Here is a 21,376-nt window from a genome sequence, read left to right as displayed (position 1 = left end):
GAATGGGACTGTAGTCTCCTGGTGAGATGGTTATGTAGATATGTGTGTCATCAGCATAACTGTGGTAACATATTTAGTTGTTTCCAAAACATGAGGAAGTGGCAGCATGTAGACGTTGAACAGCAGTGGTTCCTTCCGGTATTTTTTACGTTTCTATTGAAATGTATTTCACCTCAATAGAGATAACATCATCAGAAGCTGAGTTACCTCTGATGTTTTTATGATTTCATCATCTAAAACCAGACAAATTCATTACAGAAGATAAATTCTGGCTAACACTTCTCTGGGAAACTCCAACATATTCTGTGACAGCTCAGATACCAACTCTACCCTCAGTGCTCTTTAATCTTCACCCGGAATGCTGTTAACACTGAACTTCTACAGAATAATCTGGAAAGTTGTCTCATTGTACTTTTTTTACAGCAAGTAAATGTGCTGACGAGACATCATCCAATAAGGAGAAATCAACCTGACAACTTTTCATGAGCATCAGATGTAAACGTGATGTTTGACGTCATCCAGACACTCACATTTCCACTAAACTCTCAACAGGAAGGTTAAACCACTTCTAGAACCTTCCGCTGTTCCTCATTAAAGCATCAGATTTTTACTTTAGGTTTTGTGAATATTTGGTTTACAGTTATGAGTCATTTTCCTTACAATGATGGTATTTCCTCCTCCTGCAGCTTTTTTGGTTTAGGAGAATATGAGTGAATATTCTGGAATAAATTCAGGCTAAAGCATTTTCTTCAGGTAGTCTCTTCTTTGTTCTTTATTTACTTTTTTCTTACTCAGTGAGCCTTGTACACCCGCCCTGAATAAAACCACTACAGATAGTAGTGTAGTAATGTTAAAGAGCTCATCCTAACTCATTTTATCTGTTAGACATTAGCAGCAGGTACGATTGTTATTATCTGTGCGGCTGGAAAAAGATCTGCTTGGGATCATCTCTGCACTGCAGGTGAACCATCAGGACATCTTTCATTTTACTAAGTGATCCATGGTGGTTGACTTCAGGAGGGAGAGGAGTTAAGTAAAGCTCTGTTTCCATCCTGGGAGAAGAGGTGGAGGAATACAAGTACAGAGCAGACTTCTGGAGGAAGCTGAGATCTTTCTACATCTGCACCATGATGTTTCATATCTTAACTTGGAAGTCAGAATAATAATGTTTAGGATGTTGGTAAAGTGTGTTCTGGAGCTTAGCTCTGCTGATGCTGCTTCCGGCAAACATCCAGATTACTTTCACTGAAACCAATAAAATACAAAAGATATATCCTAAGTGATTTCCAGTTCCAGATTTTCCAATGAAAAAAAAGAAGAAATTAAAAACTCTGTGAAAATTCAGGAAAATACTGTGATCTAGAGAATCATTCTAGAAGTGTCTCCGGGCCAGGGCGTCAGTCTTTCCTTCAGCTTTTTTTAAACCAAATTATTTGATGATACCCAGACTAGTAACGTTCAGGCTGTACATATTGATACTAATATTTATATAGTGTCCTCACGTTTCATTGTAAAAGGTCTGTAACAGGAACAGGAATTAATGTTCATGTTAAATGATTAAAATGTTCGTTCTGAGGAAAAGGAATGTCTCAGATTACATAATTATTACATATTATACATATTATCCTCAGTGACATGAAACTTTCCTTCACTTCTTTTTCAAAGTGACCATAAATATTTTGTCCTCTAGCTTCATCTGAGTTATTGATACTGTTTAATAATTTCTAACTGATGAGGCTTAAAGTCTGCAAGAAGGACTTTACTGAATTCAAAAACTAACTTGAGTAACATGAAGCTATTAAATGTCTCATCCCACTTTATCCATGTCTGTCCTTATCTGCTGTGTGTGGAAGCAGCTCTGTTACTGGACACGTCTCTGACCAGGTAAAACTCCTCCTCCCGGTGGGAGGACCGATCGGCACATCCTCTGCTCTAATCACCTCATGGGATAATAAAACTCTGCTGCCATCATGTGGCCATCAACAAACCTGCCTCATCACTGTTGTGTTGTTGGTGTTGCCATGGCAACAGTCCCTTGTTGCCTTGCACAGGTCACCAGGTAAAGCAAACAACAGAGCTGAGGAGAAACAGGGAGGAAAGCAGCTGGAATATGGACAGGTACTGTTTCTATGCTTCACTTCATCATTGAGGTGTTTTACATGGTATCATTTCTCTGAGTCGGGTCTTCTGGCTGATGAGGCTCAACATTTCTATAACAACACATCCTGCATACGTCCTCATCGTCTGAATGCTTGATGTTTCTCAGGAACGAGACCCAGATGAAGAACATGGAGCAGACTATAAAACATGCAGAGAAGAACCTGGGAGAGATGTGCTCCCTCCTGGCCTCCTACGCCAGGAAGACGGCGAAGCTCAGAGACAAGGCAGACCTGCTGGTAGCTCAGCTCTTCGACTTCTCCAGCACAGAGGGCCCCGAGCTTCAGACTGGTCTCAAACATCTGGCTGAAGATATGGCCATGGTTCAAGACTACAGGCAGGCTCAGGTCAGAACTTTCTAGAGCTTCATGTGTCAGCATGCTCCATCTTCTGAAATAATCTGTGATCAAACACTTTCATTACAGGTAGAGAGATTAGAGACAAGAGTTGTGGCTCCTTTAAAGGACTATGGAGACATAGTGAAGAATAAAAAGGTGAGTTTGTACCACATGTGTGTGCACCAAGTAAACAAGGTTAACTGTGAAATCTTCTCATCAAGAAAAACAACTACAGAAAAAATGTTTCTCTGTGTACGAAAATAATACAAATTGTTTTATGTTAAATGTTTGAGATAATGTGTCGCTTGACCAAACAGCAGAACGGGTCATTAAAAAAGCTTCAACAGTTCTTCCATCATTACTTGATACGGTGGGTTATGACTCTTTTTTTTTTTTACCTTGTCCTGTCCAGAATGATGGTCTGGCTGCTGTGTTGTGCCAAACAAATTTGCTTTCCAAAGAGAAGTTTTGTGTGTACAAGGCTGCTCTTGATACCATGATATTTTTATTTTTTAAAAGTTTTTTTATTTATTTGGAAATATGGAATTGATGTAATCTTGCTGGACCTGGCTGGAGGGGACAGAAAAAAGGAGAATAATGAAGAGAAGTAAAAAGGAAAGTAGAAAAAAGAAGAGGAGACAAAGCTCCAGTAGATAGAAGCAACAAGCTTTAATCCAACCTAACATCAGACAAGCAGCTGCTACACCTGTTCAGAAACACAACAGAGAATTTCCTACAGCTTTTACAGGTAAACTAAGCTGACAATCATCAGGAGTTCCTAAAAAAAATAAGCAAGACAACAACAACAACTAAAATAAATTAAATAAATAAATAAACAAACATGTATAGCAACAACCAAAGTACCAGAAACAAAGAAACCTGAACCAAAGTATCTTAGTGTATAAACCAAGTGGACACCTCAGTGACTGAGTGATCAGAGATGAGTGTGATCCTGCAGATGTGACCACGCATCTACGGAGGCTAGAGGCAGACTAGGGCGGCCCAGAGACTCGGACCATTAGCAGCAATGCTGGAGCACCAACTCAAGCCCCCCACCACAAAGACCACTCCTGACCCACCCAGAGGGCAGCAGAGCAAGGCCCCAGCCAGAGTCTCCCACGGTCATGGGGCACAGGCCCCGGTGGGCCAAGCTCAGCAGCCGCCAACCCCACCAGCCACCGGCCATCCAGGACAGCCAGAGTGCCCTGGCCACCCCAGACAACCACCCAGTGTGGGCTAGCACCCACCCCAGCTGCATACCCAGGAGCCAGGGCACCATCACCCACTCCTCCCTTCCTTTCTTCATCCACCTCCTGGATTAAAAGTAATCAAATGAATAACAGGCCTACCATAACGTTTACCTTAATATGCTGATTTAATTTTACCAAGTACTTGAATATTGCTTCTTTTTATTTTTTATTCTTATGTACTGTATGTTGTTGTGTTGACCTGCCAAGAGACTACAGATGAAAATTAGCTCATTTGCTAAATGGTACATTTTTATTTTGAATTCAAATTGAAATGTTGATTAATGGGCATTGTCCATCGTGAATGAACTGAATGAATGTTGGATGTTGGAGTCTCTGCTGATGTCTTCGTACCTCACATCACAGATGAGGCGAGCATTGTTTTTGGCTAACATTGCAGCATATTTTCTGCTCAGACTCATCTAAAGAAGCTCATTGTTGACCTGAATAAAGAACAAAAGGAGTTACAGAAACTTGAGAAAATTCGACTGAAGAACCCAGCAGATGGACAGAGCATTGTATCCTTTACTTATATTGAGATTTTTTGGTCACCAGTATACTGATCCGTGGGGCTAAAGTTACTGACATGTGGAAATTAATAAAATTTTTGTCATGTAAATAACTGTGTGGAATAAAATGGGTGTTTTTAATGTTAGAAACTTGAAAATACAACAATATTTCCCTGACCACACCTTTCAGTCTCAGGTAACGTAGTCTCATTACTAACATCGTTAGTGATGTTTCTGCAGCTTCTCAAGTAAACATGGTCCAACTTCCACTCTGTTTGACAGGCAGAGTTATTGGCTCAGAAAGCCTCCACCAATGCCCAACGCAGCATCAGACAGCTAGAAGAGACCATCACAGATTTCCAGAGACAGAAACTGGAGGACGTCAAGGTTTGTATCACACATGGACTCTTCTGCACACACGTGCACGGGTCTTTTTATGTTGTCTTTTTTTCTTTTTTCTTTTTTTTTTGCAGAAGATCTTCACAGACTTCATCACAGTGGAGATGGTCTTCCATGCTAAAGCACTGGAAGTTTACTCACATACATATCACAGCCTGGAGGACGTGGATACGCAGAAAGATCTGGAGGTAGGTTATATAAGTAAAGTAGTTTATATAACACACCAAAGGTTGGTTCACTGTGTAACAACATAATAGATAAATCTTTATTTGTATAGCGCTTTTAAAAAACAAGGTTTACAATATGCTGAACAGCACACAGCAAAGTAAGGTAATAAAATCAACAATGAAAAGGCACATGCACGAGTACATTTTGAAAATAAATAAGTAAATAAAAAGGTTATAAAAAGGCCAGTCGATAAAAGTGTGTTTTAAGAAGTGACTTAAAAGATGAAACTGATGGTGCCAGCCTTATCTCCTCAGGCAGGTCGTTCCAGAGTCGAGGGGCTCGGAGCCAAAAAGCTCGGTCACTTCTGGTCTTGAGTTTGGACCCTGGCACAGCTAAAAGGGACCTGCCTGAGGATCTAAGGCTGCGGGGAGGCTCGTAGGGTGTCAGTAACTGTCATGTAGCCGGGTGCCAGACCTAAATTAGCTTTAAAAGTAATCAGTAAAACCTTAAAATCAATTCTAAAGCGTACAGGGAGCCAGTGCAGGGAGGCTGAAACAGGGTCATATGTTGTCTTCTGCTAACACCAGTGAGAAGCCGAGCTGCTGCATTTTCAACAAGTTGGAGGCAAGAGAGGGATATATTGTCAAGACCGGAGAGAAGGGAGTTGCAGTAGTCGAGTCTGGAGAAAATGAGAGCATTGATAACTTTTCTAAATCGGTCTGAGATGCCAACCCAGGTTTTAAGATGATCAATTAAAATATTGTGATCAACGGTATCAAATGCAGCACTCAAATCTAAAAGAATTAAAATGCTGCTCTCTCCTCTATCTGAGGCTAAAAGAAGCTCATTAGAGACTTTGAGGAGAGCTGTTTCAGTGCTGTGTAGAGCTTTAAAACCAGACTGAAATTTCTCAAAGATGTCATTTTCATTTATAAAACCTAAAATCTGATTAGAAACAACTTTCTCTAAAACTTTGGATAAAAAGGGAAGCTTTGAGATCGGTCTAAAGTTGTTAAAATCATTGATGCTTAAATTAAGCTTTTTTGAAAGAGGTTGAACCACAGCATGTTTAAAACAAGGAGGGGACAACACCTTCTAACAAGGACAGGTTAATGATGGATAAAATGCTGGGCCCAACTGTGCTAAAAACATCTTAGAGGAATTTGGTGGGTTTGAAATCAAGACTGCACTTGATTGTTTTTTAATGTGAGATAAAACATCAGCTAAAGAGGAGAGAGATGAAGGAGTAAAATTAGTAAAACAATTAAAACACTTGGGAAATTCTCTTCTTACAGTAATGGTGTGACTCGGAGATACTATTTGATTTCTTATGTCATTGACTTTTTTAACAAAGTGATTTAAAAACAGTTCACACAGTTCTGCAGATGCATCATTAAAATTACAGGGCTTTGGGTTAGTAATTGAGTCTAAAACCTTAAATAAAACTCTAGGATTGGACTGATTTTGTGTAATAATGTTAGAATAAAAAGCTGTTCTTGCTTCTTTGACTGCTTGTTGATAGGATTTAAGACTTTCTTTCCAGAGTCTTTGGATCTAAGCACTCTCCTAGGTTTATATTCTATGAATATATAACAGATGTATTCTGGGCCTAAACCATTCTGGGATTTGTAAACCATCAGAAGGGTTTCAAAAATCTATTCTGTGACTGACTGGAAGCCAGTGTAAAGATTTCAGAACTGGTGTGATGTGTTCAGATCTCTTAGTCCTGGTTAAAACTCTAGCAGCAGCGTTCTGGATGAGCTGCAGATGTTTAATGCTCTTTTTAGGAAGTCCTGTTAAAAGACCATTACAGTAATCCAGCCTACTGGAGATGAATGCATGGATGAGTTTCTCTTACTCTTACTCGGAGACTAAACTTTTAATTCTGTTGATGTTTCTGAGCTGGTAAAAAGCTTCTTAGTGAAGCTTTGATATGGCTGCTGAAAGTCAGATCTGAGTCTATCAACACTCCCAGGTTACCAACTTGGTTGGTGGTTTTAAGAGCCCGAGTCTCCAGGTGTTTACCAATGCTGACCCTCTTCTCTTTGCTACCAAACAGAATAATCTCAGTTTTGTCTTCATTTAATTGTAGAAAATTCTCCTTCATCCAGGTGTTTATTTTCTCCAGACTCTGACACATTAAGTCTATTAGACTGCTGTCATCTGGTGACAGAGACACATAAAGTTGTGTATCATCAGCATAACTTTGATAACTAATGCTATAGTTCTGTAATATTTGACCCAAAGGGAGCATATACAAGTTGAACAGAAGAGGTCCAAGGACTGACCCCTGGGGGACTCCACAAGTCATGGCCACTCGCTCGGATTCATAGCTGCTGATCGGAACTAAATAACTCCGGCCTTCTAAATAGGACCTGAACCAGCAAAGAACCGCTCCAGAAAGTCCAACCCAGTTTTCCAGCCTGTGCAACAGGATTCTGTCATCTACAGTGTCAAACGCAGCACTGAGATCCAGCAGAACCAGGACTGATACTAGACCAGAATCAGTATTCAACCTAATGTCGTTTAACACTTTAACCAGAGCTGTTTCAGGGCTGTGATTTCTTGGTAGATGGTGGTCGCTGGGGTTCAGACCGGGACAGAGACATCCTTTGAAGACCTTGGGTGATGTGGAGAAGAGGGTCTGGTGAAGGGGGGAGAGCTGGGAGTTGATCGCTTCTCTGCTGTGTCCTTCGCTCTTATCTGTACATCATGTTTGGGTTTGCCGTCCCAACAGCATGACGCAAGTGTGCACCAAGTAATCTGCATCCAGTTAGATTTGGATGCACACCATCAGGTCTGAATCGCTCCTTACAGTTCCAAAAGATATTGAAGTTATCAATGAACTTTATCCCATGGGTGATACATGCGTTTGATAACCATGTGTTCAGGCCAAGAAGTCTACTGAAAAGTTCAATTCCTTTACCCGCTGTAGGAAGGGGTCCTGAAATGTAAACATGGTGCTCCAAACTGACACAGTCTCTCCAACAGCAGAGAAAAGTCTTTCTTCAGGATCTCGGAGCCAGTTTTCTTCCTCAGAATATCAAAAGACCCTGTGTGGACAATAATCTTCATACCATCTGGATGTGAAGACAGAATGGTCGGCAACATCTCTGTCAGTTCCCTGACTGATGTATCAAAAAATGTTAGATTTTCCGTCTTTGCCATCCTCACATGTTGTTATAGAGTCCCCAATCAGAATTGTGTCTATTTGTTTTTGTATGGAGGCGCACATCATATTTATTATGCAGTGAGACTTCAGGTGGTGGAGTGAGTGCTGGAGCTTTAAATTTCCTGCTGGATTTACCTCTGCCACGAACAACATCAGACCAGGTTCTGGCCGGGGTTGATGACTTTGGTCTGGCACCAACACTGTTCCAGAAGGAGAGATCAGTCTGATGGTCCGGTTTGGGATTTTCCCAGCTATTCCAGTATCATTTGAACACATCCAAGGAAGGGTATCAGCCAGGTCTGTAGCGGGAGGCTCCACGTATGAAGATTTGACTCAATCCATTTGATAACTCAGTAACTTGTACAGAAGCTACTACAGAGTCAATAAATTCTTCATTCACACGAATGTCTTGCAGTGTTTCAATCCTCTTCTCCAGCTGTGTTATCCTCAAAGAAAGTTGCTCACACTCAGTGCAGCTCACTGATACTGCAGGGTTAGGAGACATCATTCCACTAGTTCTCCGATGGCAATAAACTAAATTTATCAAAACATATATTCGTCCCAGTGATTTATAAGTGACCAGGAGTCCTTGTTCCTAAATTTCTTGCCGGTAAAGATAAGAAAAAAAGAAGAAAAAAAAGAAGAAAATGCAAGCAGAAAGGAGAGCAAAGCAGGAAGCGTCTGCACAGCAGCAAAGCAGGAAGTAGTAGTGCCAACGTTTTTGGAAATGAGGTTGTACATCGTCATTGCCAGAAGTCTATTGTGTTTCCAGATTACTTCTGTGTTTGTGTTTAGATTGTTTTTTCTTTACCCTCTGTAAGTGCTAAAAGAACCGTATAGTTTTTAGGTTCTTTGTTAAAGAATTCTCAGTGGAAATCAGCGTTTTAATCATTTTGAGTGTCTGGATGCTCATTCTAGTATGACACTGTCTCCATGTTTCTTCCAGTTGTTCATCAGTCGAATTACAACGTCTGAGTCCCACGCTGTGAATCTGGACAGCCCTCTCAGCAACCACTTCTCTCCTCTCAGAAACCATTTCTCCAGCTCTCATTTGGCCTCCTCAAAAAGCCAAGGCCTCAGTTCAGTTCAGACCTCTACTGCAGGTCAAAGCCACAGACAGCGACATAGCCATTTTAAAGACGTAGCTAGGAGGGTAGGTTTTGTTTATTCCATGCTGTTAAAATGAGAATGCTAGCCAAAGGTTAGCTTTAACTGTGCTCTGGTCTGTCTTAAACTGTTGTCTTCAGTTTTAACTTGGCTTTATCTGCAGTTTCACAGCACATTAAAACATCAGAGAGGTGTGGAGGCAGAGCTGGAACCGCAAGAAGAGGATGAAGATGAAGAGGAAGAGGAAGAAGAAGATGATGAAGAAGAGGAAGAACAGGAGGAATCTGAATTAGAGATGGAAAAGAGTGGACATGCCAGCCGGCAATCTTATGCCACTAGATATGCCCTGCTGCACAGATAGCATGAAGTCCAGTCGTCTCTGGTCTGATCAAGTTAATCTGATTCTATTCTGATCCACCAACATACAAACATATACATACGGCTGGAATATTACATTAGAATTAATATAAATAAACATTTAAATGTCTAGTGTATGTTTTTATTATTTAAATGCAAGTTATCCTGGAGGCATGGGCTGGGTCTGAGGCATGCGTTTCAGAGGGATTGGTGAGTTGGGGATTAGGGTCATCGTGGTTACTCAAGTGCTTGGTCAGGGACACTGGGGTGGGCGCCAACCCATCTGCCCAACACCTGCCCTCTCAGGTGACCACTGCCCTCCTGGTTGGGCTCTGGCTGTAGCCTTCCTCTGCCTCCTTCTGGATGGGTGCATGGCCATCCCTGTGGTGGACTGTCTCGGTTCTGCTCTCTGTGGTCTTTGCTGGCTGTCTGGTACTTGGGACCCTCTCGGTCTGCTTCTGATCCTTTCCTCTGTATTTGCATGGTCATTCAGCACAACCCACCACTAATGTTTAGTACACACACCTACACACACCCACGACCCTGCACCCCCCAACATAAAATTTAAGATTCAAGGGGGACCCCAATCCAAAAGGCTTCTTTTGACAAAGTAAATATGTTCGGCACAGTACGGCAGCCAGATTCTGCTGTCCTGATGCTGGACGGGACAGGTCAAAGAAAAAAAAAAGGGAAAAAAACCTGGAAAATTTAGACTATTCTTAACAGAATTCAGTAACCTGTGACGTTAACTCGTTAACTTAGGTTCAGAAGTAAGGCCATACCCCTGATCACCTTTTGAGTCTTCTTATACCTGGTCCACACCTTCTGTGACTCTTCAGATGAATTACTAACTATATTCAAACTGTTGACCTTAATTCAGAAAATTTAAAATTCCCATTATGATGTAAACATGAGTTTTAGACTCACTGAATGTGAATTTATTCAGGTTAAAGTGATCAGAAAACACTGTTTCTTTTGGTAATCTTTCATTTTTTGCAACTGACTATCTATCTATCTATCTATCTATCTATCTATCTATCTATCTATCTATCCATCCATCCATCCATCCATCCATCCATCCATCCATCGCCTAACTAACTAACTAGCTATTATCAATAGAGTATGGGATTGAAATGCTTGTTAACAATAAATGGCACGTTCTGCCATTCATTATAAATGAGACAGGAGTGGCTGCAAGTGATTTTTTTTCTCCCAAACTATATTTATTAATTCAACAGTTAAGACCTGGTCTGTGGACCCTTCAGAGAAAATGGACCCCATTAGGAACCTGCTAGTTTGGGATCCTGATAAGCATTATTACAGGTATATGTGTGTATGTGTGTGCTTTGTTGTTTGAAGAAAAGATGCAAAGTGTGAGCAAATTAAGGAGGCGGAGGTATAACTAGTGGAAATGACCTGTAGTATCAGCTGGAGAGGTGCTGGTCAAACCGGGATTACTTAATATTTTTCTTCCTCAGTGTTACATGATGGTGAGTAAGACTTCTATGTTCAGAACATTTTATAGAAGCATAAGAAGCTGTTTCTGTGTTCATTCGATAAATGTGCCACAAAATACAAAATGAATGCCTGAGTTTATTGTTGCAAACCATAAAGTTGTTGAAATACATGTATGGGGGTTAAAATGCTCACTTATGTAAAACTTTTTTTTACACTCTCATTAATTCTGTATCAAATACACTTATTTGATCCTAACATCCTAACCTCTGAATGGTTAAGAAAATAGAGGCATCTGCTGGATGTATTTGTGTTTTAAGAATCTACTGTTGATGAGGCTGTCCTGTTCGTTTAGAAATGAGGATGGGGTAGGAGTTAATAAGATTAATTCTTCTTCCTACTCCAATTCTCTCTGTTTTTTTTTTTTTTTTTTTTGTTTTTTTTTTTGTTTTTTTCTCTCTTTCTATGGAATGTATTACAATTGTTGTATTTAAAATTAAAAACATCCCGGAGAATATATTTCTACACTCTACCTCACAGTTTTGTTATTTTGGCTTCTTTTTCTTCCAGCTTCAGTTTTAGTCCAACTGATTTGAAATCTTTGTGAGTTAATGAGAATTAAAATCTGCTGGTTGAACATTAGAAGCCATATTTTGCCATACTTACCAATGAGGTTGTTTTCCAGTGTGCACCATCCAATTCAAGTGTTTCTGCCTGCACCATCATAGTGAAAGCCCATGCAAATTGCATGCAAATAGTGGTTGAGAAAATCATGGGCAACGCAAATTGTCCATTTTGCCTCTGCCCACTCCTTTGCCTTTACCCTCAACTAAAACGATCTATATTACCTTATTGTCAGTAAACAGAAGCCATGATAAGGTTAGTCAGTCAGTGTAACAGCATTAAATTTGGGCTGTTTGTCAATATCAACTGCAAAAAGAACAGACCTGCATACCTGGTAGTATGGACTCTTGTGTACTTACGGGTAAGTTTGACTCATGAGTTTGCATGGAGATGATTACAGGTAATACGAAGCATGTTTTGTATGATTGTTGTGATTCTAAAACTTGCTGCACAAGTTACAGCAAGCTGCAGTAGGTTTGATCATATTGTGATAATATTTATATCATTTTCATATATGGTGTAGTTGGATATTTTTTTATTTAAAACACTTAAGATAATTATTTTCTTATTTGTTTTAACATTAAACTGGTTTAGAAGACATGCTACTAGAGATATTTGTACCTTGGACACTTGTAAAAACACCAAATTCTCGGCATGTTGATTTGGAAATGTAGAGGATGCAGCACAGGAGCAAATCAGAGAGAAGTGGAGGAAATTTAAGCTAATGCCTCCCTCCATTATCTTGGTAAACATAAGATCTTTAGAAAATAAAACTGACAAGCTTGAAATGCTGGTGAGGACACAAGAAAAAATGAGAATGTAGTATTATGTGTTTCAATGAAAATCTCCCTACACTGCTTAGAGACAATATATCAGATTAGGACTTAATTAGGAGAAGAAAATGTAGAAAAAACTGCTTGTTACCAAGAGATGATGATTATATGTAACTGTAAACGAGAGAATCTACACCTGGAATGTTAAAATGCTAGTTTTAACTTTATGTCCATAATATTTATGTAGAAAGTAACTTACATAAGTTCTTCTGAAAGTGGTCTATGTTTCACCTGGTACAACTACTGATGCTCAGACGTCATCAGCTCAGTCACTGCTGGGCTTCAAACACAACATTCCAATACATTGATGGCGATATCTGAAGATTTAAACCAAGCTTCCCTCTGCAACTTCACCATTTCAACAGCTTGTCAGCTGCTCCGCCAGAGAAAATAACCAGAGATGTTTGACTTATTTTATGCAAATGTTAAAAATACATCCAGCTCCTCTGCCTCCATAATCTGGTTCTTCTTACCTCCACCTACAAGCCCATCGTTCAGCAGCAACCCTTCATCACACAGATTATTAAAAGCTGGTCTAATACAGCTGAAGATGCTCTGAGAGGTGCTTTGAGGCCACAGACTAGAATGCCCTCTGAAACCACATGGAGATGCCATGACTGAGTGTGTTATATCAACTTCTGAGTGGACAGCATCATCCCAAAAAGAACAGTGAGGTGTTTCCCCAGTAAGAAACCCTGTATCACCAGAGACCTGAGAAAGCTGCTAAACATCAAAAAGAAAGTCTTCAGGGATAGAGACAAAAATAACTTAAAACAAAGATTAAGAAGTGGGAGGAGGAATGCAGGAAGGAGTTAGAAAGCAGCTCCAGCAGAGCAACGTGAGGGACGTGTGGTCAGGAATGAAAACGATCACCAATGCTACACCCCCTCCACACACCCCACAAGATTTCCTGCTACGCCTCCACTCATGTTTTTTTTTTCTTTTGGATAAAGGCAATATTAAATAGCTGTCCTATGGTCTTATATCACATCGTTAGAAACATGTCTTTCCCTAACTGCACCCAGTGGTTCAAACTGGGACCTCCCCTTTAAATGAACAGCAGTCATTACAGTGGACGTCTGTTTTCCAGTATCTGCATGGGTGATGAAGAGACATTCCATACACTGCTCCTCTTACTACTCGAATTAATTAGGAAAATAAACAAGAAAATTACTTTACATGTCCTTGACTTGACTTGCATGAGAGGACCCTGCTATGTTTCTCATGCTGCTGTGTCCCTGCAGACCCTGTGGAGGAACCTCCATGGTAACGCTGAACTGGCTCTGGACATAGAAGGTAAACAATATCTTCCACCAGACTTGTTAGTGGGGGTGTTATGGTCTCATCATCAACAATAAAATAAAAGATTATTCTGATATATTCAGTACAGCCTGAAATTTTCCAGCAGTAGCTCCACAGTTCGTGCTGCTTGACTTGAACCATTAACAGTCATTATTTGTTACATAAACTTGGATTTAGGGCTCAACAATTGGAGCCCCCTTTCCAACTCCATGGTATAAACTTTCCTTGGGAGTCTGAGTAGTGTGATCCCCCTACAGATAAAACATGTCTGCGGCAGCTGGGGTCTCGTGTACAAAGACTGGCATGGATTTCCTACTAAAACATGGCATAAAAAAAAATCCAGATGTATGAATCATAAATCCAACCTAATTTAGTTAATTCATTAGTTAATTTAGTTAATCCATAGGTCCACACCCCTATTTAAATGCACAAATCATATTTAAATGAGCCTGCACCTGAGATTTCCTCTTTGCCAGGAAAAGCTGAGGCTGCTTAGGACATTTTACACTTTATCCACGGGTTTATTAACAGAGTTCTTTGCACAAAGAGACAGTCAAGACTTGTTAGAAAGATCTTAAACTGTAGTTTAACTGGCAAAAATAAACAGCAGTGATGCTGTTTATCAATAACATTGATGCCTCCTCTGATGATGATGAGTCTCCTCCTGCACAGAACGCTGTTTTTCGAACAGTTTGAGGGTTTTTCTCTGTCTCTGTTCCACATGCCGAGTTAGACCAAAGTTACCAAGAATACACAGTTCTTTGGTCCCTCTGTCCTCCGGGTTATTAGCATGAATGTTGAAATCACCAAAAATAACTACACAGTCAAAGTCCATCCATCCATCATCCATCCATCATCCATCCATCCATCCATCCATCCATCCACCCATCATCCACCCATCCATCCATCCACCCATCCATCCATCATCCATCCATCATCCATTCATCCATCCATCCATCCATCCATCCATCATCCATCCATCCATCCATCATCCATCCATCCATCATCCACCCATCCATCCATCCACCCATCCATCCATCATCCATCCATCATCCATTCATCCATCCATCCATCCATCCATCCATCCATCCACCCATCATCCATCCATCCATCATCCACCCATCATCCATCCATCCATCCATCCATCCATCCATCCATCCATCCACCCATCATCCATCCATCCATCATCCACCCATCCATCCATCCACCCATCCATCCATCATCCATCCATCATCCATTCATCCATCCATCCATCCATCCATCCATCATCCATCCATCCATCCATCATCCACCCATCCATCCATCCATCATCCATACCACTTCGTCCATTATGAATCACATGGAAGCTGGAGCCTTTCCCAGCATTTAGCAGGTGAGAGGCAGGGTACACCTGGACGGGTCACCAGTCCATCACAGGGCAGTCAAAGCCAACTTAGAGTATTGACAGCAGTTCAGCATAGTCATCACAAAATGTTTAACAGTATTTATGTGGCCTGTAAATGCTAAGGAACAACACAGGAGAGGGGACGGTCATCTGACGCATATGAAACTTTGAACCAGAAGTGGTGTGAGCAAGGAAGAACTAGGGGACTTCAGGTTTGCTTTAACCTAGTAAGTCAACAGCACCAACTAAAGGGTCAGTCTACTCTTCAGTAATTTACAGCAGAAGAAGAATAATTACAGGTTGGAATTATGCACCTGGACATAAAAACAAAAACACAAAAAAACTAAACATATTTTATTAACTGATTCAAATGAGCACACCTAGATAAAAAAGAAAAAACACTATACACAATAACTCCCTCTAAGTAAAACAAAACAAACAAACAAAAAAAAAAAACAGGATTCACTCAAAAGTGATAGTCAGGTCTAAGCTCCCCCCTGAACTTGGTAGGAGGGGCCAATGTCTCATCGGCCGCTGGACCAGTTATCCTGATGAGCCAAGTGAACGAGCGCACAATAACCGCGTTGTGCGCTCGTTCACTGGCCTACAGGAACACACACAGATTCATATTTATATTCAGCGCCTGGAATGTGCAAGTGAGGAGGAGGAGGGAACCAGGTAAAAACCTTTCCCACCACACATATGTTGTGTCTTACAGCTCTTTCAGTGGAGTGGGTGCAGTCCAGCTTTCAGTAACTGGGACAAGTTCCAGTCAGGAAATTCAGGTACCAGTACAACATACAAGTTTGACAATATGCCACCAAACAGCACAAACATACACACATGTACATTGTTACAACCAGCCGTACGGTTATAACAAAACAACGCCGAACAACCAAGAAAACCAATTATAATTATTTATTAAACCAAAACTTAAGACAAAATAATATAATCATGAAGTGTGATTGTCTGCAATATCAGTAATGTCAGGGCGTGCTTGGTTGTGTGTACAAATATAATGCAGGCAGTGTTGTATGATGTAGAACTAAACCAAACACAAACGCGAGGTGCAACGGCGCAGGTCCGGCCTGGGAGCGGAGCAAAGAAAGAAGAGACCAGGCCGATTGTAGGCGGGTCTTATATACGCCCCGCCGAATACTCCAGCTGCACCTGCACACAAACATAATTAACAAAGCCACAAAAGAAGAAGGGGTCGTAACACCACCCCCCATAAAAACGGGGGTCATGGGGAGTCATCCCCGTGAACCACCGAAACAAAACCAAAACAAAAACAAACGTGTACAAACACCCAACCAAATTTACCCTCACCATCACCTCCACCGGCACCTAAAGGGGAAGAGAAGGTGAGAAACAGGGCAACCACCACACACCAGGGAACCCACAGACCGAACCACAGGAGCCCTCGACAACGCATCAGCTCTAGCAATGTCACGCCCCGACCGAACACAGCAGGGGTCATCCGGCACCGGAACGGACGACCCGGCACGTTTTAAGAAAAACAGACACATCTTTTTTCGCCCCCGGCCAGAAAAAATGCCTGCGGAGATGCAAATATGTTTTCCGCACACCAAAATGACCAGAGTCGTCATGAGCAACTCCGAGGACAACAGTGCGAAATATAGATGGAACCACCAGCTGAAACACAACCTCACGCGCCCGGTCGCCCCCAAATGTCCACTTCCGAAACAATAAACCATCATGCACAAAGTACCCACTCGCCACGCTTGCTATTGCCGCCCCTGGGACAGCCAGACCAAAGGCCACTGTCAAAGACGGATCAGCACGCTGTTCCCGGACCAACTCCTCGTGAGACACCTCAAGAGGAAAATCTGCCACAGACAAAGCAACGTCCTCCCTCACAGCGACCGCATCCAGCGAAGCCGCGCACATAGCACGCATATCGGCACACGCTGGAAACACCCTAGGAGGCGGAGACAACCCACCCCCCTGAACAGACGGACACAGCGCAACCACAGGGGAGGCTGTCACACGAACACCACTGTCACCAACAAGCGAACCGGCAGCGCGCAGCAAGAAGGGATCAGCAGACCAAACACGGCCGCCCGCCAGGCCATTCCCCAAAATAAAATGAATTCCATCCACGGGCAACGCGGCCCGCACGCCCACAGACACTTCCCCACGCACCAGCTCACAGTCCAAAACCACTCTATGCAACGGAGTAGGCAACGTCGTCAAGCCCATGCCACGACCCACAACATAATCACCAGTAGCCGAACGGGAAGAGAACGGGAGGACCGAACCCACGACATACGAATCATACGCACCCGTGTCTCTCAGAATCCGAATAGGAGTCTTCGCGCCACCTGTCAAGGACACGAACCCAGTCCGAATAAAAGGGGCATACGAATCCAGCGCGTCGGGGACATGCAAAGGAAATGAAGTGCACACTCCAGCAGCGGCAACAGGAGAACCACCCGGATCTGCAAACGCGGTCGGATTAACATTCTGTGCCGAGGTTTTCCCCCTAGATGACAACACAGGACAATCCCCCTTCCAGTGGCCCCTCTCACGGCAGTAGTGGCACACGTCCGCCCCGGCACGCGCGTCAGACGACACATCCCCACGACGCACGGACGCAGCTCGGCACTCACCACGCCCACTACCCGGAGAAGGCCCATCACTATACAGAAACTGGGACTTATGAGTCAAAACATAGTCATCCGCCAGCGCCGCAGCCACAGCCACCGTCTCGGCCTCTTGCTCACAGATGTACGTGGCAACCACACACGGCACCGAATCCTTCAGCTGTTCCAAGAGAATCAACTCACACAGCCGCTCAAAATCAGCCACTTTCGCAGCTGAGCACCAGCGCGTGAAATGCAACTTCAAATCCCGAGCAAACTCGAGATAACTCTGCCCAGCGGCCTTTCCGCAAGACCGAAACCGCTGTCGGTATGCCTCAGGCACCAGCTCATAAGCCTGCAAAACAGCCGCCTTCACCTTAACATAATCCTGGCTATCCGACACGGACAGCACAGAAAACGCCTCCTGAGCGCGGCCCACCAGAACGCACTGCAACAACAGAGCGCGCGCCGAACTGTCCCACTTACGTGCGTCGGCCAACCGCTCGAAAATCAGGAAAAAAGAGTCCGGATCGTTCTCCTGAAACTGAGGCAAAAGGCGCAAGTTACCAAGAACATCAAAAGTGTCGGCAGCAGAGGAACCCGACAACGAGCGCACCGCAGCGTCACTGTGCCTGCTTTCCCTTATTGACTCCAGCTTCACGCGTTCAATCTCAAACTGTAAGCGCAGCAATTCCTTTTGCTGCTCAAACGTCAAACCCGGCGGTAACGAAACCGCACCCGGCGTCAGCGAAGCTGCACCCGGCAAAGAATCCGACGGAGGCTTAGCCAAAAAAAACACCTTTCTCCGTCAAATTGGCAATCAGGATGGCCTTAAAATTCTCCTTAAGACGTTTGCTATCAATCTCAACGCCATAATAACGACCAATCTCCAGCAGCTGATCCTTTGTACACTCCTCCAAAAATTCCAGCGAAGGAGAGCGAAAAAACTCCGACACAGTCACCATGATTTCCCCACACAACACAAACACCGCAGGCCAAACGGCAAAAACGGCACCAACAAACAGCAGCAGACCCAATGCCCCGCTACCACACCTGCCTAACAAAACTTACCTAACCTAACACCAAGCTCAACCCTAGTCTTCACGCAGGCCAGCGGCGGGTACTTACGCACTGAAAACCAGCGGGGACGCGAGGCAATCTACACAGATCACCCCCTCAAACCCCGCGGACGTGCCCCCGAGATCACTGCTGGCGCAGCGAACACTAACCGCGTCCCCGCGACACTAACAAAAAAAACACAGACGAAGCCCAAAGGAGCAACGTCTCCACACCTAACCGGGGCACCGAGCCTGCAACCGACCGGCTAAGCCGCAAAAAGCAATCAACTCACCCCGGCCAAACGAAACTCCACTCCCAGCCAACGACGTCACCGCGGGCTCTTCCCTCCGCCAACAAAGACAGCCGCAGGCGCCAAACACCAAACAAAGAACAACCAAAACAAACCACCCAACGCACACTCAAAAGAACAACCACGGCGCACCCAACGAGAACACAAAAACCCGAGAACAAGAAGGACGAGCCCCCATTTGTTACAACCAGCCGTACGGTTATAACAAAACAACGCCGAACAACCAAGAAAACCAATTATAATTATTTATTAAACCAAAACTTAAGACAAAATAATATAATCATGAAGTGTGATTGTCTGCAATATCAGTAATGTCAGGGCGTGCTTGGTTGTGTGTACAAATATAATGCAGGCAGTGTTGTATGATGTAGAACTAAACCAAACACAAACGCGAGGTGCAGCGGCGCAGGTCCGGCCTGGGAGCGGAGCAAAGAAAGAAGAGACCAGGCCGATTGTAGGCGGGTCTTATATACGCCCCGCCGAATACTCCAGCTGCACCTGCACACAAACATAATTAACAAAGCCACAAAAGAAGAAGGGGTCGTAACAACATAGAATAAAGTTCACATGGAGACGAGTTTCGGTGAATCAGCTAAGTTATTATCGTTTGGATGTTTTGTCCACATTGATTATGTGTTTATTTGAGCCTGAAAACACTATTTTATTTACCATGGGTCCCCAAGTCAATTAATCTGAAAAGCACCACTGTTTCGTCCCTGAGTTTACAACCTATAAAAATGTTTTCTGAACCAATGATGCACAGCTCCTGCAAAAGCTGCAACAATGGAGGACTGCAGTTGTTGGTTCAGCAGAAAGCTTCACCATGAGCAACATGTTTACATCGCACCAGTTTGTGAGCATGCTCCACATCTTCATCTTCAGCGCTGCTTACAGGCCTGGCTGGTATCCTGCAGCATTTTCAGAGTTTAAAGACTCGATCTGAGAGTATATGCACCATATCATATAGTATGATGACAGGATGATAGTATATGTGATAGTATCACACATTCAGGCCTTCACGATGCTCTGCTACTTGTTCTCCTTTTTTAAGTGTGATGGATCTTCTCAACCTGTGGAACGACGACCCAGAAGAGATCCTCCTGGATCTCGGCTTCGGCTGCGATGAACCTGACCTCTCTGGACGCATTCCAACTAGATTTCTCAATTTCCAGTCTCACGCAAGAGGAATATCAGTGCAGGTGTTTCTGGAGGCCCAGAAGGAACGCCTAAATCTGGAAAACCCAGATGTTAGCAGTAAGCTTGTTTTTTACAGCTACAAACAGGAGGAAAGACTCCCATGATGGTAATACAATGTTAAAACCTGCAGAGTCATCAGTGAATATCAGATAAAGTTATATGTTTAAAGTCTTATCTTTAATAACAGCCTACAGTGTTTTATTTCTGTTGTTATTCTCAGAGCTCTTCTTGTCTTTCCTTTTTCCTCACTCATTCAGATCGTTTTAGGCAGCTTGAGGTCCTCCAGCTGGTATCTAAGGGGTTTTCCAGTTTAAAGGGGTCTACCTCCCCCCTTTTTAAAGGAAAAGACTTGCCTTCAGGTGTCCAGGAGAGGAGGAGGCGCATAAGCGCAGCATTTAGACGAGCATCAAAGATGTCACTTGACCAAATCAACAACCATAAAAACCAGCATGTGAGTAAAACTGCTGCAAACTCTCATCAGTGTGTTTTAACTAATCACTGAAACCTCTTAGACAAAATTCCACTTGAAAAAAAATCTAAACCTGGATATCTGGAGATTGTGTGTATTCCTTAGAAGCTCAATCCCAGCCCAGCCTAACGGCAGACACACACCTCTCATAGAAGAGCGGTAGTTTAAGCCAGGTCAGGGAATTATCTGAAAGAAAGTAAGCAGGGTTCCCTGGAGGAGTAATAGATAGATGCTGCCATAAAGGCCTAATTTTCCTTTTTCCTCCACAAAAATCAAACAACATACAGCATCCTCCTGTAAGAAGGTCGCTGGTTCGAGCCTCGGCTGGGGGGAGGTGTGAACAGTGGCCTTTCTGTGTGGAGTTTGCATTTACAGTTTTTCCTCCCACCATCCAAAGACATGCATGTTAGATTCTCCCTAGAAATGTGTGAGTGGTTATTTGTCTCTGTGTGTGCTCTGTGATGGACTGGAGACCTGTCCAGGTGTACCTGTCCAGGTGTACCTGCCTCTCGCCTGCTAATTGCTGGGATAGGCTCCAGCTTCCCCGTGACCCTGAATTGGATGAAACAGTACAGGAAATTAAATGAAAATAAAAAACTAGTAAATTGTGTTTCTTGATTTAAAATCATACAGGACTCATTCTGGTGGAGTGAATTCTGGTGTGACTTAGGCTGCTTTCAAAC

General features: G+C 43.0%; 2 protein-coding genes across 3 annotated transcripts; both read left to right on the top strand.

The window, feature by feature from the left end:
• Positions 1 to 1,682: 1,682 nt before the first annotated feature.
• On the top strand, positions 1,683 to 9,537 carry LOC121628834 (CBY1-interacting BAR domain-containing protein 2-like). Of its 2 annotated transcripts, XM_041968211.1 has the most exons (9): positions 1,683 to 2,118; positions 2,267 to 2,504; positions 2,583 to 2,651; positions 4,159 to 4,260; positions 4,442 to 4,447; positions 4,534 to 4,638; positions 4,725 to 4,838; positions 8,937 to 9,143; positions 9,261 to 9,537. In XM_041968211.1, exons 1-9 carry the CDS (start codon positions 2,111 to 2,113, stop codon positions 9,456 to 9,458), a joined length of 1,047 nt encoding a protein of 348 aa, XP_041824145.1. In that variant the 5' UTR covers positions 1,683 to 2,110; the 3' UTR covers positions 9,459 to 9,537. The 2 variants fall into 2 exon arrangements, with proteins under 2 accessions (XP_041824145.1, XP_041824144.1); XM_041968210.1 differs by lacking the exon at positions 1,683 to 2,118 and having other exon boundaries at positions 2,196 to 2,504.
• A 6,568-nt stretch (positions 9,538 to 16,105) lies between these two features.
• On the top strand, positions 16,106 to 17,537 carry LOC121628841. The gene is made up of 2 exons (XM_041968222.1): positions 16,106 to 17,391; positions 17,464 to 17,537. Exons 1-2 carry the CDS (start codon positions 16,772 to 16,774, stop codon positions 17,471 to 17,473), a joined length of 630 nt encoding a protein of 209 aa, XP_041824156.1. The 5' UTR covers positions 16,106 to 16,771; the 3' UTR covers positions 17,474 to 17,537.
• The last annotated feature ends 3,839 nt before the right edge of the window (positions 17,538 to 21,376 follow it).

Source organism: Melanotaenia boesemani, chromosome 18 (genome assembly GCF_017639745.1).
Source record: "Melanotaenia boesemani isolate fMelBoe1 chromosome 18, fMelBoe1.pri, whole genome shotgun sequence".
Lineage (NCBI taxonomy): Eukaryota > Metazoa > Chordata > Actinopteri > Atheriniformes > Melanotaeniidae > Melanotaenia > Melanotaenia boesemani.
The sequence above is the reverse complement of the archived record's forward strand: the minus strand, read 5'-3'. Positions and strand labels throughout refer to the sequence as shown.